Raw genomic sequence first — 19404 nt, 5'->3', positions numbered from 1 at the left:
AAAAAAGTAACTCAGATTTCAAATTATTACAGCAAAAACTCTACATACATACAACGAAGCACTATTGAGGCATGCGGAACAGAAAGCATTATAACCGGTATGATTTTGAGAATAAAACTTGGAATGTATTTAATAACCATCTATGTAACTCCTCTCATTTCATGGGCAACCAAGCAATGTACTTTCAGTACCGCCTTCCTCAGAAATGATTCGACAGATTTCGAGGGCGTTTTTTATTTTTTACCTAGCTTAAATATTAACCTGCGAAATTTAATCTGTGTAGACGAAAACAAATTCAAAATTAAGCATAGAAAAAAGAAGAAGAAGGAATAGAGAAACATAAAAGAAATGCCATAATTATTTTTTCTATGCTAAATTTAATATCTTAATTGGCACAAAGGAGTTCTCTCAAACTTTTACCCATTGGACATCCATTTATTAAACTTTCACTTCATTTCCACGAATCGATAGAACTTGAATCTTTTTAAATCTTAATTAGCTTGCTGGTTCTAAAGACCAGTCGGTACGTTATAGTTGTATTTAATAAATGTAAAAAGAAGTGGTGAGTGGTTAATAAATTAGTTGAAAATGTTACTACCACTTTAAAAGTTGGAATTAAGTTAGTTCATAAATTCTTGTTTTTAAATAAGGTACATGATATGAAATAAAAATTCCCTTCACCATAAACTTAAGTGCATAATCATGCACAACATCTTTTTTTTTCTATTCAAGCAAGTGTTGGGACCCTCAGAAGCTTTGTGGGGCTCATGGAGGCTAGAGTAGTAACATCCGCTTTAACATTCATGCCTGGGCTTCAGGCTGTTCTGATAAGTTTTTGCCATTTGAACCTTTCTGAAGAGATGCTCTTTTAGTTTCTCATTTAATGCGCTGGTTAACATAAATTCAAGAAAAATCACAAAATGACCATAACTCAAAGAGTACGCATAGAATTTAATGAAACTGACGCACATTATAAGGTGCTACTTGGGTAATTATCTATTCTCAAGCCATTGTGGATTATCCATGAATAAGCTACAGGAAAGCGTCTTGTAGATGTCAATATTTGATCCACAACATCTAATGGATCACGTGGTCAAATTCTGGATGAACTGTGCTATAAGGGTAATCACGCCGAGTTTCATGGACTATGAAATTCAAATTGTGCCCTGAAACGCCTTTTAAGTACTCAAAAAGAGAAACAGATCTCATATCATTAGATAGGGCGATATAATAAACATTAATTATGATATAAACTTGTCCCCTTTCCTCAGCAAAGGATTTAGCTGAGGTGTAAAACTCTCGTCGGACTGAAACACTTTAATTCCTTATCTCAGTAGCTGCGTTGAGAAAAAATAGTCAGCCGGAAACGTAAAAAAAATAAACAAGCATGGCATAAACAAATACAGCATGGCTTTGTGAAACTTGTAAATGTGGATAATTTCTCATTATTTATCGTAATTTTCTTCTTAAGAGTTTCCAAATATTGTATTTTACAATACATGAAGCACACAGGATCCTGAATATAAAACGTATATTCTGATTTCAAGTTTCGTTCTTTGGGGAAAAAAAATGGAAAGTATTCACTTGCCGCAGAAGCGCTACTTTCGGCAAAGGGCCCATTCAAACCCAATCGCGGATCATAATTTAGATTTGTAAGTCATGTATTTTAAATAATTAATTTTTTTAAAACTAAAAAGTTTTATAACAGCAAAAACTACCCTGTTTATCTACTAGATGACTAAAACATTCAGACGTTGTTCTTTCATTGGAAAGATTTCTAGATCGTGATCAGCGACAAAATAATCGCCAAGTCTTGGCAACATACGGGCAGCGTCCCCCCCTCGCCGAAAAACTTTAAATTAAAAAAAAAAATACATCACAGAAAGAAACTAATTTGAAGGATATAACTCATTGATCTGTCGCGCCAACTACAATCGCCAATGTGCCAAATAGATTTTAAACTTGCAAATTAAAAAAAAAAAACATGCAGATGTTTGCCGGGGGGTGGTTACGGGCTACAACTTTCGAATTGGTCCCTTTCTGTGATGTTTTTTTAGTTTCTCGCGGGCCACTACCCCCGGAAGTTTCCAAGACTTGGCGATTATTCTGCCACAGATCTCATTATGGAAATCTCCCCTCTTTGCCACCCCAGGCCAACCTGTACATGTTTCTTTTTTTTTTTGACAACTAAAAGTTTTTTATCAGCAAAAACTGCACTGTTTATCTACTAGTAATCTAAAAACGTGTATGAAATTTCAAATGCTGGTAATGTTTCCTTATCATAACAGATACATCACTAAATTAAATTACCAAAGAATTAAAATGTTACCAAATTTCAGGGATCAATTGGCAGCAGGGCCGAAAAGATCATGCTGTGAGGGTTCAAAACACCTCCAAAAAAATACCTTGAATAATGTATTAATAAATCAAGTATAAAATCAGCCGCGAAATGATCAGAAAAGAGATTTGATTCATAAGAAGCTATCACCATGTTTATAAGAAACATGATAAATTAATTAAATGCAAAAAGAAACTCAAGATATTTTCATTAGTCTTTCAACATTAAAAAAAAGAAATCAATAAAAAGATTGCAAATGTTTCCAGTGCTAATTGTTCTAATCTTTGTGTATGTAGTGAGTGCAGCATTACGAATCAGGAACTGCATCATATAGAGAGCTCATTCTAAGCAGAAAAAAGGGCATTATTATTCTAAAAAGGCAGTAATTTCTTTCTATGGGCTTTACATGTTCAATTAAAAATCATTGTCAATTAGTAAATGGAATTTTTTTTTTATTTTTTTTTTACTTTACTAAAAGTAGCAAAGCAATCATATTAATTACTAATTTTTATAAATAAATTAACATATATATCGAGTTAATGAGCTAATTAGCTTAGTAATTTATTTAAAATGCATGCATATATTAATAAAATAATAAATGCATGTTTTTAAGTGCCTGTAGTTATGATTTAAAAATTAATATGATTAATAATAATTATAATTTAGTGATAAGGGAAGTAACTGCAAACTCTCAAAGATAAGTGCAACAAGGGGGTGTGATAGCTATTTTTCCTTTCCCATATAAATCTATGTATTGACAGCAATGACAAGCTAAATAAAAAGAGTTGAAAATAGCAAAAGTTTAAGAAATCCATTGCAGACTTTGGGGGGAAAATAAAGAAGGGTATGGAGTCTACTGCATCAGGGCACTAATTTACTTCAGGGGCAACAGGGTGGATTCTTTTGACTAAAAGGGCTGCTGGGTGCTGCGCTCTGTTTACCCTGTCTAGAATGAACTCTGCATCATAATGACCAAAAAAGAATACAATTTTTCCAATTATTCATTAAATTAAATATAAAGTGTTTATGAAATAATTCAAACGATAAAATAATTAAGTCGATTATATAAAATTCAAAATGAAGATAAAAACTAAAATTTTAATTAAAACAAATTCAGGATTAATTCAAACTGATGCTAAGTAAACTCTTTTAGCACGTTTGTAAGTACTGTCCATGTTAACCTTATTAGATTATAAAATTTGTTCAATAATTTTAGTTAAAAATAATTTATTGTTTAAAAGTTATCCTATTGAAATCACTGTGTATTGGAAATGTATAGTTTTATTAAACTATCAATTTTATAACTCTACCTACAAAAATACTGCCAAACAAGCAGTACCTTAGAAACTAATAAAAAATAAATCAAAAGATAACCAACTTGAAATGTATAATTCGTAGCAAACTCCTGTGTAAATCACTACACATAATCTGTCTCTAACAATACATTGTATTGTAATTGGTTTAAACTAAATTTATTATATCGTTACTAAATTTTATGCAACATGTTTTCTTTAAATGTTGTTTTAGCAAACTTATTAATAAATTTTGTTGCTCTTTAAATTCTTGTTGATTTGCAAAACCATTAAATTGCGATATTTTTTAATACGATTTTCTTATAGTCCATTATCTCCATCTCATATGGATTGGAAACCATTCTTTCCCAAATACTTTTCTGATGAGACATCTACATCTAAAGTTGAGTTTGCTGACATTGGCTGTGGCTATGGAGGTCTGCTGGGTAAGTAAAATTGTATAATGTATTGAATCTAATATGACTGAGCAAAAGGAAAAAAAGAATATTGAAATTTAAGTTAAAAACCAGTTTCTACTTATATGATAAATAGTTTCTAATGTGAAATTTTTTTTTCAATCTGATATTGTGAGTTTTTTTTCTTCTAATGTGTGTTCGCCTGGAAAAAATGAGATTTCTTACTATCTGTGATGCCAGAATTGGCATACACATATTTATTTTCTATCTTTTAAAATATCCTTAATTACTTAAACTTATTTTATTAATGGAAGAATTACTTTTAAAATAAATCAAAAACTTAATCTTTTTAAGCGAACATAAAATATTTATTTCTTCTCTTCCAGATCAATGTAACGGATACTTTCTTTTTATTTCATTATTATGCAGACATATAAATTCACTGTCGCCTCTAATCGAAAACAAAAATCTATTTATAACTTTTCATTCTAATTTTCCAACGGCTAAATGTTTCGGTTGCATGGTTATATTAATTCACATAAATTTGTTGGCGACTCGTGATCGCCAAGGTGTTCTTTTAAACCCATGTGGATATACTAGTTGGCTTTGTTTTTGGCTATGATATATTATGATAAATCGCCAAATTTTGGATCTCCTACCCATACTCTTTCTCTGTCCGTTGAGAATAAATATTTTTACTTTGAATTTCTAAATTGGTGAGACTGGGACCCCTTTTGGGGGGCCTCCCTAGTCTTAATTTTCTAACGGTCAGAAATGTTCTGGCTTTATGATCTCTCAATAGAGAGTATTATTTTTTGATCCCTTTAAGGGATTTCTTATTTTTTTGATGAAGTGGCCACTATCGAAATCTTAAGTTATGATTAATAAAACCTAAAATTCACATTCAACGATTTGTACATTATTTCCTGGAAACTCAACTGTTATTGTTTTATTCATTCAATATTGGCCTAAATGAACATATATACATTCCACTATACAACCCGATACGGCTAATGATGGGGAAGCAATGACTTCCCTCATCATACTATCCAAACTCAAGAAACTATGTATCAAAAATAATTATGGAATGTTAAAATAATTTTTCAAATAGTTAAAAGTTATGTTCTATTTTAATGGCATTTACTTTCAAGCTATATAATATATCATTTTTTATTATTTAAAATTTAAAGAATAACAATTAGAAAAAATTATTGTTACTTGTTTAATTTAAATTTTTTTTTCTTTATGTTTTGTTCTTAATATTCCATTATTTTTTGCTCAAAATATGTTGAGTACATGCATGAATTTAAAACATGCATATGTACATGAATTTAAAATATGCATAGATATTATTTCTTGTAACTCTGTTCTATTCTTTGCACTTTTATTTCGATTTGAAAAAACAGTGACCATCTATACTAGACTTACCCTAAATATTAAAAGATTTTAGAAATTGAATGAAATAGAATTTCAGAGTACTAGTTTTATAATAGCTTGTGGCACATAAGCAAATCATGCAGATTTGTTAGGAAAAAAATTATATTTTATTTGATTATCGTAAATCTTATTTGATTTTTGTAAAATCTTATTTGTTTTATCAGTGTTTACATAATTAGTATTATTTTCTATGAATATTCTATAGTACTGCTGGTAACCATCTTATAACATAAATAAATCATACTTGCTCTACAGAAATGAATGCACATCAAGTTATTGTTTCTATATTCAGAACTTTCAAAGGGTTCAGCTTATAATTTATGTGATGTACTTTACTTGTTAATGATATTTATAAAATTATAACTAAATTTAAATATTTTACTATAGTTGCACAATTTAAATTATTGCAGTGGAATTATCTCCTCTCTATCCTGAAACTTTAATGCTTGGAATGGAGATTAGAGTAAAAGTTTCTGATTATGTACAAGAACGAGTTAAAGCGTTACGTGTTCAAAATCCAGGAAAGTATGAAAACATAGCCTGTATTCGATCCAATGCTATGAAACATCTTCCTAATTTTTTCTCAAAGGCGCAGGTTTGTAAATATTTGTTCATTTGGGATTAATTTTACATGCTACTATTTTTTAAAGACTTTTACCATTTCTCACCCATACAGGTGGTCTACTTATATTGCTTTATTTTTTTTCAAACCTACTGATTAATTTTGCTTTAAATTCATCCCATTTGTTGACAAATTGCATTAACTTTTTATTCTATTAAATTAAATTATAGAATTGGTATTAGAGTCTGTCTCATAAATTAAGCATGATTATCATTTTTCTATTGAATTTGTAATTATATATAAACTGGGGTATTTAACCCCTTGTTCACTAACTTTCTTGTACAATTGCTGGGAGTTGATACAATCCTGGTTGTATTTGATAGGCTATTATTGAATTCAGTTTGTAAAATATTTTCCCCTTTTTCTTTTCTTTTTAAGAAAGCATCATATAATTCTGTTAAGTTCAGAACTTGTTCTTTGTTTATTGTCATGGTTATCTTAGTTATATTTTTTTCATTCAAGGAATGAAAAAGCGACTGCATAAAATAAAAATAGTATGCAAGAAACAAGGTTGATTTATAAATTTTTAAACAGGAAATTATCATGTTTTTCAAATGCTGAATAATATGTTCTTCCACGAAGTGCTTTCAAAGTGTATTCAATTATCATTTGACAATTTTTGCCACAGATGTTTTATAATCAATAACAGAATTAATTATCAGTTTGAATTTTAATACTGTATATATATATATATATATATATATATATATTTTAACATATATATGAATGTATTAATAATGTATGTGCACTCTTTTTTATTTTTAGTAGTATAGGGGTGCTCAACCTGCGGCCCGCCAACCCTCGATGTGCGGCCCGCGGCCGCAATCTGAACAAAATGAAAAAAAAAATTTAAATATTTGTTTTTGAAAAATAGAAAAAAATTCGGTAATTTAAATTTACACTTTTAAGTTTTTGACGCACCCAATCTCAATCAATGTAGTTTTTCGATGGTTAACGCTACAGATTTCAGCATAGTTTTAAAAATCCCAATATTTTTAATACATCTTTATTACGATTTACGAATTTTAATTACCACTTTTGACGCTTTTCGTATGTGCCGATTCCAATGACTTTTCGGTAGTTATTGCTACCCATTTTCAAGTAGTTTCTGAAATAGCGATTTTTGAAAGTTATGAAACGCTTTATTTGTGCAAACTTCATGGAAAATTTATTTTAATTTCAAATCCCGCATTTAAATTACATAAAATTTTGATGGACTTTATTTACACCAATTTCATCTGAAATATAAAAGTATTTTGGTTATTGTTTTAGTAGTTATTAAGTTTTCCCCGTGATTTAAAAAGATTCTGATATTTTTAATACTATGGTTTGACAGCAAGCGAGTTTTGAATCACGCATTAAAATAATTATTTTTTACGTGCTCTGTTTGTGCCGATTTTATAATTTGCGTTGTACCGATTTTAACACGCATTTTTAAGAGGTTTTTCGAACGTGTTTTTTCTTCTTTCCCGTTATTGCTGCATTTTTATTTGTGATTTAGAATATACCTGATATTTTCACACAATATTACAACTCGTGAAATTCGATTCGTCCCGCAGTGGACTGATCGTTAAGACACGGTTCCCAGCAGATCACCGAAGTCAAGCATCACTGGCTACTGTCAGTGTGCTGGTGGGTGACCACTTGGATCAGTCTGCGTAGGGACCGAGGGTGTGCGGTATTGGTCCTCGTTAAACTGTGCTACCGTAAAGTGCTCGACTTCGCGCGCAGGTTGTCGGGCTACCGAAGCGGGAGTGCCATCCCTTCCGCAGAGGATCAAAATTGTGATGGCATGTCTTCGGATCATCCTCTGGGATGTTTCCCAGACCGTCGCCAATAGCCCATTGTGCAGCTCTAGTGCGACGTAAAGTAACAACAGCAACAGTGAAATTCGATTCAGTTTTAATATTTTTTCGTAACTTAAAAAGTAATTACGCATCTTAGCCAAATCAACACCTTCCCAGGGAAAAAAAACGAGATGTGTTTATATTAAACGCGGTCTGTTTTGCAAAAAAATAATTCAAAACACGGCATAATTCTTTAGTCCCATGAACACGTGCAAGTTTAACAACACACATCGAACCTATTCTTTTTGTTGTCGCATGTAATTTAAAAGTCATACATCGTAATTTGTATTTACGCTATCTGAAAATTGCGCATCGCATTTTGTATTAACATTAACGAGATTTAAAAATAATCCATCGCGTTTCGTATTTACGGGATTTAAGATCACATATCACGATTCGTGTTCTGGCGTTTAAAATATCATCCGTTGCTACTTTTCTCGCAATTCATATGCACGCGTTTTAAAAAACATATATCGCGATTCATATTCATGCATTTTAAAAATCAAGTGCTGTGAGTAGTCCTTTCGCAATTTAAAATCCACACGATTCGTATTCACGCGATTTGAAAAACAAGCATCGAGTTTTTTATTTACGCAATTTAAAAATCACACATGGAAATTCGTATTCAAGCAATTGAAAAATAATACATAGCAATTCGTATTCAAGCAATTAAAAAATAACACATCGCTATTTGTATTTCCGCGATTTAAAAACCCAGAAAGGAAGAACACCAATTCCAAAACTGATTATGTTATTTGCTCTAATAAGTTTAATACCACCCACAACAACAGCTTCTGTCGAAAGACTGTTTTCCAGAATGAATTTGGCCTGTTCAAAATTACAGAGTAGTCTTTAAATACAATCATTACATTTTAATTTAATGGCTCAAAAAATATCACATGATCTCAGTAGATAAAATTATCACAATATTCAAAAATTTTGCAAATTACAGTATAACAATTAAGAAATTTTTTAAACCATTTTCTACCTTCTTGGAGCATTTTATATCATTTATGATTGTAAGCTGGGAAATGATTTGTATATCGTATTAAATTTTAACTGTATAAAAAATTTAATCAAGATAAGTTTCGTAAAGTAATGTAAATTTTATTGATTGTTAATTGATTGTGTATTAATTGTAAATAGTAAGTGTCATGTTAAAAATATATTCGTCATAAAAAGTTGTAAACAAGTATCTTAATAGTTTTTTATTATTAAGGAAAATAATTCCTTAAAATTTAATGTGTTTTCTTTCTTTCTTTTTCTTCCCTCTCTCAGCCTCTTATTATTAACTTAAAATAAAAATAAAGTATTTATATAAGAAAAATATAAAAATATAAAAATATAAGTTAAAGTACATTCCCTAATAAATGGAGTTAAATCTTATTTTCCACTTAAGGGGTTTTGTTTTAGTTTTAATCATTTTTAACCCTATAAACTTTCTTTAAATCAAAGTATTTAACTTGAATTTATATTAATAACTAGAATATTTATTTATTTGAAATTTAATTCTATGGAAAAAAAATTTTAACGTTAAAATGTATGTTTAAATGGACTTTTGTATTTTGTAATGTGATAAAAAAAATTCAATTTTTCCATAGTTTTTTTAATTATTTCAATTTATCTAAATTTTTTCTGATAAATTGATTCTGATTTTCGAATTTTGTTTTCCTTCTTAAGTAATCAGTTTTGCATTTTCTAATTTTAAACGTTTTAAAGTATTGTATTTTCTGCAAAGAGATTACAAAGTCAACCGACAAAAAGAATTTAGTGTTATATAAACAATGATGTTTATATAACAATCACCACCAATTGCTTTCAATATGTCGGTCTAAACACTTAGGCATGCGGCCCTTCATGGGTCAATCTGCTGTGCATGTGGCCCTTCATTAAAAAGGGTTGTGCACCCCTATAGTAGTATATTTTTACCACTCTAATAAGAACTTTTTTTAATGACTTTCTTTGCAGTTAAGCAAGATGTTTTTTCTGTTTCCGGATCCCCATTTCAAAGCAAAAAAGCACAAATGGAGAATTATAAGTCCTCAACTGTTATCGGAATATGCTTATGTCTTAAAGATAGGAGTATGTATTTTGTTTGATAAAGTATTTTTCCTTTTATGTTTTGGGATTTATTTGATGTCTTTTAGTGATGTATTAGTGATGTATTTTTATGATATTTTTAGTGATGTATTTTTATTTTAAGTAAGATTGATATATTTTTAACTAAGAGCAACATGTATAGCATTGACAAAATTATAACAGAACTAGCTGTGCTTTTACAAAATTTAAAAGGAAAAAGAAAACAACTCTCATCTGAACATTTAAAAGTAAATATTTTTCAGAATAATTAAATGCTCAAAATTAGGTTTTAATGTTCTTGATCATTTAAAGAACTCAAGTTTTATGTAAATTTTAATAGTATTTCTTGATGACCTAGTTTTTATTTTTATATTTTATAACCGTCGTTAAACAGCCGACCCAATTTTGGGTTTTCGACGACTAATGTTTAACTTCGTAGCCTTGTAACTTTGAACCAATCCAGAAGACAAGGAAACTCCTGGATCAGTTTCTCAGCAGTATGATTTGTTATGGGAACTTGGAGGACTTTGAGACTCGGCAGATTTAATGTGCATCCTTCACCATTTACTTCACGGGGAGTCTTCGGTCGGTGGCGATCGTACCCACGACCTCATGGACATGGTTCCAGTGCCCTACCGACCAGGCTATCCCGGCCAGATAATTTTGATTGATACTTTTAGTCATTTTTTTCTTGGTTTGATAGTTAAAGTAGAACTATACTTATGGATTGCTGGCATAGAGCTTTAAAGGCAGAAATCTGGAAAAAGAGAAGGATCATGTGACAAAAAGGATTCTGATGTTTGGGACAAGGATTTGAACTGCTTGTTCTATCTCCATTACAGCTCTATGGCTATTGGCAACATTCTGGCAGTCATGTTTTTACATTTTTCGTCTTTATTTATGCATGACCTGAAAACTATACTGGCATGTGTGCATAATACACTACCAGAAGTTTTGATTATAAGACAGATGGTTGTAATCACCTGCCCTTCGCACCATGTTCCTGAACTCTCTAACAGGGCTTAGACTTTATCCACTCGGAAACTACTAGGGACATTACTGCGAGTGTATTAAGCGAGTGCATCAACCGATAATGAGTCTCTCTAGACAAATTAAAGACGTAAGACATAATTTAAGAAAATCTCTAAGACAAAAGTCATAATTCTCTAAGATGATCTCTAAGACATAATTAAAGAAAATGCAGTGTAATCAGAACCTAGCTTTTAGAGTTGGCAATTAAAACCCTGACCCAAGCTATTACACTACTGTGGCAAGCAAAGAACTTAACTAAACTTAAACATCAACCTTAACTAAAACACCAACTTGATTATTTAAAGAACAATATTAGTGATGTTTACTAAATTTCACCGCTGTGTTATCAAAAACGAGTTTTAATGGAGATTTATTTCTTACTTTTTAATCGTGATTTATTTTTGTTAAATAACACGAGTAAAATCAATATGGATGTCATGTGAGTGTGATGCCACAGATTTTGTATTTTGAAAGCTATACCACATGTTTATTTTTTTTATAGCTATATATTCAAAATATTTTTTTTTCAACCTTAATGTAAAGGAAAATGTAATTAAAATTAACTTAAAGTTATGCACTAAAGTGCCGGTCACCAGATAAATTATTCAGTGTTTTCACTACAGCGCAAGAACGCGAGAATCTCGCATATTTTTTTATATTCTCGCATTAAAAAATGATTACCCCGAGAAATTCGCGCATTCTATAAATCAATTTCAAAATTCACGAATTTCTCGCATTTTGAAAAAAATGTCTCATTTGCGCCATTTAGAATAAAATCCGTTTCACTTTTCTTCCTGGATCTTTTATTATTTTCAACATCTGCTCCATTATCTAGCTTCCCTATTTACCAGTATTGTTCAGAACCTTTAAGAACCATCCTTCCGAACCACGGAACCTCTTTCAGAACGCATTTCTCTGCAACCACGTGTTTACCGTAGGTAAGGTTTCTTCATGTAAGATTTTCAAATTTTTTGCTCGTTAATGTAAGAGGGACAAATACCTTGTTAAGCCAATATCTTCTACTCCGAAACGGACAAATGAAAATGAAACAAATGTGGGTAGAAACGATCAAAACGAAAAAAATATGCATTTGAGCAACCTAATGAGAATAGCTGATGAAAAAGTAGATGTAGAACATTTTCCATATGATGATGTAGCAAAAATATTCAATGCTTTAAAAATTAGAAGATGTTGAAAATGCATTATAATTAAAGAAATGATTTTTTTTCAAGTCTCTTGGTGTTTTTTTGTTTTTTTTATTTTTTATTTTTGAAATCTCACTTAACTTTTTGAAATCTCACCCTGTTTTTGAGAAAGGGTGAGAAATTCTCACCCATTTTTTTCTGAGATGAAAACACTGTTATTTAATTGTCTTAAAATCTAATTATCATATAGTGGCTGTAGTCAATAGCATCTTTTGGGTAATAATTCAATTAGTCTTTTTTTGATGAGTTGAAGTTATTAAAATGTGTTTATCTTTATATAACGAAAAATGAGATTACTTTAAAAAAATTTTTTTTACAGTGTTTTGTATACGTTTTTCAGTTTTGTGCGTGATTGCGTAAGACTATTAAATATCTAATCATTCATTATTTACAATTTCTTTTTTTTACCCCATATGAAGAACAAGAAATCCACTAGTTTGTTAGAAATCTATGTTAATTAAATTTCAAATATCACCTCTAATTAAAATTAAGTGATGCCATGCATCATTTCATAGATAAGTTGTTCTTTAACTGACAAGACATTAATAATTGGTTAAACAAGTTAAATTACTTACTTTAAAAACATTACAACTAATTAAAAGAAGATGTTGTATATAATTTTGTCTTACATTATTGCAATATATAATTTGTTGTATCTATGATTACTTATAAATCAGTTTTTGTGTCTGATGTTTTATTTTGTTTGTGATAAAACTATAACAAATTTTAGGGTTTAGTATACACCATTACAGATGTAAAAGAATTGCATGATTGGATGGTAAAACATTTGGATGAACATCCTTTATTTGAGAGAGTTACTGATGATAAGCTGGTATGTATTCTTTCACTATACATCTTAATTTACAACAGTTGTATTCCCCTTATTTTGTGTTAAGGAAATGGGTTGTTCTTGCATAGAAATGTTTTGTTTGTGAATTTCACTTTTTGTATTTTAATTTATTTTATAAAATTTGTTTGTGTTACCATAACAGTATATTTAAAGACCTGTTTTAAACATAAACACATAAAAAACTTTACTCAGCGTTAATATCGTTCAATAACTTTCATTTTGAAAAATAAGTTGAGACTAACTAAAATTTAATAAGATATTTTCTTGCCTGCCAAATTTTTTAACGTCTTCGTAACATTTTTGATTTTTTTTAATTGCAAGATGTTTAGCATTCTCATTATAACATGTTCTTTGGTAATCATTTTCGAAACCTAATGTAACTGAATAGTTGTTTATGCATCAATTTTAAATCTGACTAGAATTGTTTTTGAGCAATTTTGTAATTATTATTTAATAGTGAAATCAAATTTAAAATAGTGAAGACAATTTATTGTTTACATAACAAACAGAAATATGTATTTTTACATCATATACATATTTTACATACTTAATAATATTTTGTCAGTCTAAATGAAGTAAAATTGCCATTAAAACTTTTAACTATCTAAAATCTTTTTTTGTAGTTAGTTAATACACATTTGTTCTTTGATTTTAACAAGACATTTTATTTCCTTGTCCTTTCTTTTTTTTTATTTTCATTCAGTCAATGCAAATAAATAATGAGAAAAGGAAGGTGTGTGGTTTCTAAAGGTTGGAACTGATAATAATATGTAAAAATTATTCATATCCAGCAGGACTATAAAAATTGTAAAATTTGTACATACCATGCATGTCAATCTACAAAATACCTGTTCAAATGAAACTTTAACATGGTCACACATCTTTTTCAATTCCAAAACAATTAAAACATATGAATGTACCTGCTATTAGATTGTCGAAATGACATTTGAAACATTTACTTACGACAACTTTTATATTTTAAGAATAAGTCAGTAGCAGTTTGAATCATGAGCTGTTTGATGCAAATGGGAAACCGTTGTCCCTTTTATATATTTTTTTCTAGCGCTCTAATTAGGAGCAAAAATATATTTTGGTATTTTTTAATTGTAAATAACAGTCTAATAGTTCCTAAAAACATCTGTTACATTATTAGAGTTATATTTGTACTATAAAAAATCAAAAGTTAAAAAAAAAAAATCAATGTACTATAAAAAAGCTGTGGTTTAAAGAATTTTTGTTTTTAACTTGCATTTAAAAAAATTTTAATCATTGATTTTGCAAATTAAAATGATTTTAGTGACCAATAACTGTTTCTTCATATATCTGAATAAATGCAAATGTGAAAAAAATTACTATTTGGAAGTGAGTCAAATTTTAAAGATTTTACCGTTAACACAGAAAAATACGCTGGTGTTTTATGATGTATTTCATAACCACATATTATTAAAATGCTAAATATAATATTTTTCACTTATTTTGACTTAAATATATGCAAAATAATGAAAAAATTTTGAAAAATATGTTTTATGAAAATTCTGTGTCAAAGATTTAACAATGTAGTTTTAGGTTTTAATAAAACAGAACTATTTAGCGCAAATAAACAATGATGGTATAAATGTAGAGCATTATTATTAACAAAGAAGTGATATTATCTGGATTATTGAGTATTATTTGCAAAAGCATGCCCTTTAACATGATACTTTAAAATGCTGCACTTGCATTTGATGTCACTTTCACATTGCAATTTTTACTTAAAACGTTTATTGTTTTCTTAGACACAGTGATTTTTTTTTATTAAAATGAAAATAAGCATGACTTGAATCAAAGGAATAAGATAACTTTATTTTCTAAATTCTTATTTGTATAATTAAATTAAATAATATTTAGGTCTTGTGAAATAAAATTAATTTTCTATTTTATTTTACCCTTTTTTTATGTGTTATATCTGCTCTATGTAACATTTTGGTAATTTTAATCAAAACTTTAGCATTGCTTAATTGGTGTTTTAAGATAATTTTGATTAAATAAATACTATTGATTAAATTTGTAAACTGTTAAAATATTGATAACTGACAAATAGTGTGCACAGCCCCTTTGTATTTCACTAAAACTGTGCATGTTGGGCAATATAATTTAAGAATCCTGATATGCTGCCGTTGTGTTGCAAGATTTTGTATATTTAAATGTGAAACAAAAGCTGTTGGAAAACAAATTTCTTGCTTTAACACACAATTGTCTGACTTATAAGACATGTATTTTGTGTTTTAGTGTTAGTTAGAAATATTTTGCTGTAATAAAAATTGAAAACTTTATTTTGCGTTTTGAGAAAAAGACTGCTGAAGTGTAAAAATGTGTGCATGATGTGTATGATGTGTTTTAGTCTTGAGATCAACATATTTAGCTATCAAGAAAATTTTAAGCTGGTGCTTTTGTTTTGTTAATTGAGAAGTTACTGTGATATAAAGAACAAAAATGAAATTTTGCTCTTTGAAAAAATTGAAAGGAATCATAAGTTAATGTTTTTCAGTCAAATTGACTTAAAATGTTTTTCAGTCAAATGTCAGTAAAAAAAAAAATAAGAAAAATTATATAGCCACACCTGCTGAATTTTCAATAATTTGAAAAAGAAAGTATTAAATAAAATAATATTTAAAAATAAGTATTTTTTAAGAATCATATAAGAAGGTTATAAGGTTCCTCATAATCTCCTAAAAACGTAATGTTATTATCATTTAAATGGTGACATGTTGTATGATACTAATCTAACAATCTCACATAGTTTGCCCCTTTGAAGTAAATAGATTTTCCACGATCTCAGGGTGATTTAGTGGTTATTCTTCTCTTTTGTTTTTATATCAGAATAATTTTGTGTCATAATTTAAATTTATTATCCTAATTATTTAATGTCCTCTGTGTGTAGCTGCGTCTAATTTTGTTTGTATACTTGAGTCATTAAATTCTGTATTAAGTCGTGTTTAGTCAGATACCAATCTCAAATTACCCTGGTCACAAATATATATATATAAACAGTAGGGAACCGATTATCCCGAACGATGGGGACCGGTTAACTGATTTTTCCGGTTTTCTGAATCGCTACAAAACGCCGTTTTTTATTGTCAAACCCAACTAAAGAAAAAAACAATTTTCAGAAATAATTTTAAAAGGAAGAAAAAGCAATAAAGAAATACACATAAGTTTAATAAGATAAAAAGGAGAAAAAAAATAATGAAATAAAAATATATACAGACTTAATATAAAATGAACAAGAAAGGTAAAATGGAAAAAAAAAGGTGGGTGGGCTCCATCTTCCTGGTAGCTTTCTTCTACTTCGTCGTTGTCTGCGTCAGAACTCAAAACCATCCACTCCATTCTTTACTTTATTATTAACAAATAAGAAGAGAAAAATCGTGAGCATTTTTCCTCCCTCCTATGCGCGAGAAAGACAACGTTTGAATATAATTCTAAATGAAAAAAAAAAATTCTTTCGAAAATTTCTGGAGAAAAGAACAAAATTTTTTACTTCATTATTCTTTATTTTTTATTATACTCAAATGAGAGGAGAAAAATCATGCGCGCTTCTTTTCATTCCTATGCGCGAGAGAGACATCGTTTGAATATAATTCTGGAAGAGGAAAAAAAAAAAAAAAAAAGAATCCTTCGAAAATTTCTGGAGAAAAGAAAAACACAATTTTTTACTTCATTATTCTTTATTTTTCTCGAATGAGAAGAGAAAAATCACGAGCATTTCTTTCCCCTCCTATGCACAATAAAGACATCTTTTGAATATAATTCTGGATGGGGAAAAAAAAAGAACCTTTTGAAAATTTCTGAAGAAAAGAAAAACAAATATTTTTATTTCATTATTCTCAAATGAAAAAATAAAAGCGTTAGCATTTCTTTTCCTCCTCCTATGCGCTAGAAAGACATCGTTTGAATATAATTATGGATGAATAAAAAATCTTTAGAAAATTTCTACAGAAAAGAAATTAAAAATTTCCCAAAGGAAAAGTCTTTCTGCAAAAAACTCTCTAACGTAAATTAAAATAGCTGAAACACTTTTGAATATACTTTAAATACTTCAGTAGTCCAAATGACGTTTTTGGGCTATTCTAGTGTTACTATTTGACTTCCTGTTTTGTTGTAATAAAAATAGTGCTTAAATTAAGTTAATAATTTATTTTGTTTACTACCATTTTAGTTTACAAATAAATAATGGCATGATTGGAGATATATCTTATTGAAGATCTTCATGTTATTAATGTTCTAGTTGAAGCAAACCAGTCATTGGCGAATTTTTTTAATTCCAAAATGAGAACAGAAAAATCAGGAGTATTTCTTTCCTTTCTGATGAACAAGAAAAGTATCTTTAGAATATAATTCTGCTGAAAAAAAAGGAAAAAAAATTATTTGCTTTTTGTATTTTTTTCAGCTATTTTATTGTTTCAACTCTTTCTTTGCTCTGTTTTTTAAATTTAAAATCTATAAATATGAAGATGCAGAGTATAACAGTTTTGGTTATACCTATAATTTCAATTAATATTATTATAATACTTTTTTTGATTTATTGTTGCGTTTTTATGGGAGAAAATAGTAACTTCGTTAAGTCATAAAAAATTCTTGGAATTAGTCATGAAAAGTCATGAATTTGAAAATCTAAAATGTAGCAGATACCCTATATGTAATTAATGATTTTATTAGGGAAATTTCCAGGATTTTTGAGTTGGGCTCACAATCACCCCTGTAAATTCTATACTAAAAAAGTAGACATTAAAGTAAATGAAAGAACACTTAATAAATATGTGATGAAAAAAATGCTAAAATAAGTTTTTGCTTTGTTTAGTTTAAAAAATATTTTTATTTTTGTTGCAGAACATAGTGTAAAATTTATGTTTTCGGGGCTACCTAGGTCAAACATTTTAAAACTCTTGCCCCTTTTTTGTTGATCATTAAAACCTTGGTTTATGATATTTAGTTTGTTATTTATTTATTGTTTATATAGTTCAATATGTTGTACTTTTGTTTCAGACAAATGACCCTGTTGTAGAAAAAATATACGAAAGCTCTGAAGAAGGTAAAAAAGTAACAAGGAATAAAGGAGATAAATATCTTGCAGTTTATTTGAGGATTGAAGATCCCATGCTGAATGAAAACAGTCGTTGTACATAAAATTGCCTTGCAATTATTGTATGTAAATATTAGTGTATTTTATTAAAGGAGGTTAATTTTTTTTATACTGAACATTAATTATAATTGTTTCATTACTTTGTGCTTTTGATTAAGAGGGTTAGATTTAAAAGTATGTGTTTAATGTCATAATTCTTTGATTACATTTTGGCTTGCATTCTCCTCTGTGCAACAAAATAAGTTTTTCTATGTTATCAACAACACAAGCACTGTATTGGTCAGAAATAATCATCCAAATTTACCGATTTGCAGAACTTCCAAAGTATAAACAGTAATTTAACTATGTTTCTCATAGTATATTTGGTTTTCAAAGAGTTCTTATTTGACAGTTTTCAACTGCACAGTATTTAAGTTTTCAAATGTTTATTTTTTTATTACTTCTTGAAAGTGGAATGAAGATTTATTCTCCCATTTTGTATAATTCTATATTTGTTTTCCTCAAAATTATTTTGTCAGATTTCATGTCAATGATGAAATTTTTATCCTTATTTGCTTTGGAAATGAACATAGATTTAATTTTGTTTTTAAAAAATAAAGTTAGCATCTTTGCAGCTTTACATTTAATGTTACATTCAGGGTATCCGCACACCTGAAAAGTCATGGATTTCGGTATTGAGCAAAATTTGTCATGATTTTAATTATTTTTTTTAAAAAAAATCAAGAAAAGTCATGGATTTAGGTCGCCGAAAAATCTAATTCTTTAAAATGGAATTTACCCCCCTTCCCCCTAATTTCACGGTTATCTGAATTTGTAACAAAATCCCCACTCGCAGTTATATTTGATTAAAATATAAAGTTTTTTTATTGTGTTCTTTACAAATTATGGTGTTCTTTCAAAAAATGAAAGAAAAAACATAATTTCTTGAGCCAATTATCTTTTAAATTTCTGTGATTTCTGAATTTTTGTTATTATTTTTTTTATTTTATCAATTTAAAATTCTAGCTGAAGCAAGCCAGTCATAGGCGAATTTTTTTTACTCTGAAATGAGAACAGAAAAATCAGGAGTATTTCTTTCCTTTCTTATCTTTAGAATGTAATTTTGTAGGAAAAAAGAAAAAAAAATTTTTTTTTTTTTTTTTTTTGCTTTTGTATTTTTTTCAG

At 28.7% G+C, this 19404-nt stretch overlaps 1 protein-coding gene across 2 annotated transcripts; it reads left to right on the top strand.

The window, feature by feature from the left end:
- The first annotated feature begins 760 nt into the window (after positions 1–760).
- LOC107455731 (tRNA (guanine-N(7)-)-methyltransferase) lies at positions 761–18347 on the top strand. Of its 2 annotated transcripts, none has more exons than XM_043047173.3 (6): positions 761–1652; positions 3958–4076; positions 5894–6078; positions 9921–10034; positions 12999–13100; positions 18144–18347. In XM_043047173.3, the coding sequence occupies exons 1-6, from the start codon at positions 1570–1572 to the stop codon at positions 18282–18284; spliced, it is 744 nt and encodes a 247-aa protein (XP_042903107.2). In that variant the 5' UTR covers positions 761–1569; the 3' UTR covers positions 18285–18347. The 2 variants fall into 2 exon arrangements, with proteins under 2 accessions (XP_042903107.2, XP_042903110.2); XM_043047176.3 differs by having other exon boundaries at positions 777–988.
- The last annotated feature ends 1057 nt before the right edge of the window (positions 18348–19404 follow it).

Source organism: Parasteatoda tepidariorum, chromosome 3, assembly GCF_982258835.1.
Source record: "Parasteatoda tepidariorum strain Cologne lab strain chromosome 3, Ptep-v5.0, whole genome shotgun sequence".
Lineage (NCBI taxonomy): Eukaryota > Metazoa > Arthropoda > Arachnida > Araneae > Theridiidae > Parasteatoda > Parasteatoda tepidariorum.
Note: the sequence above shows the minus strand (reverse complement) of the source record. Positions and strands in the feature narration are given on the sequence as shown.

What these genes read in the sequence shown, in the direction of transcription:
- LOC107455731 (XM_043047173.3), top strand. Translation starts at nt 1,570, where the DNA reads ATGGAAAGTATTCACTTGCCGCAGAAGCGCTACTTTCGGCAAAGGGCC. An exon ending in TGGCTATGGAGGTCTGCTGG is followed by an intron (nt 4,077 to 5,893) that starts GTAAGTAAAATT and finishes AAATTATTGCAG; the next exon opens with TGGAATTATCTCCTCTCTAT. An exon ending in GAGTTACTGATGATAAGCTG is followed by an intron (nt 13,101 to 18,143) that starts GTATGTATTCTT and finishes CTTTTGTTTCAG; the next exon opens with ACAAATGACCCTGTTGTAGA.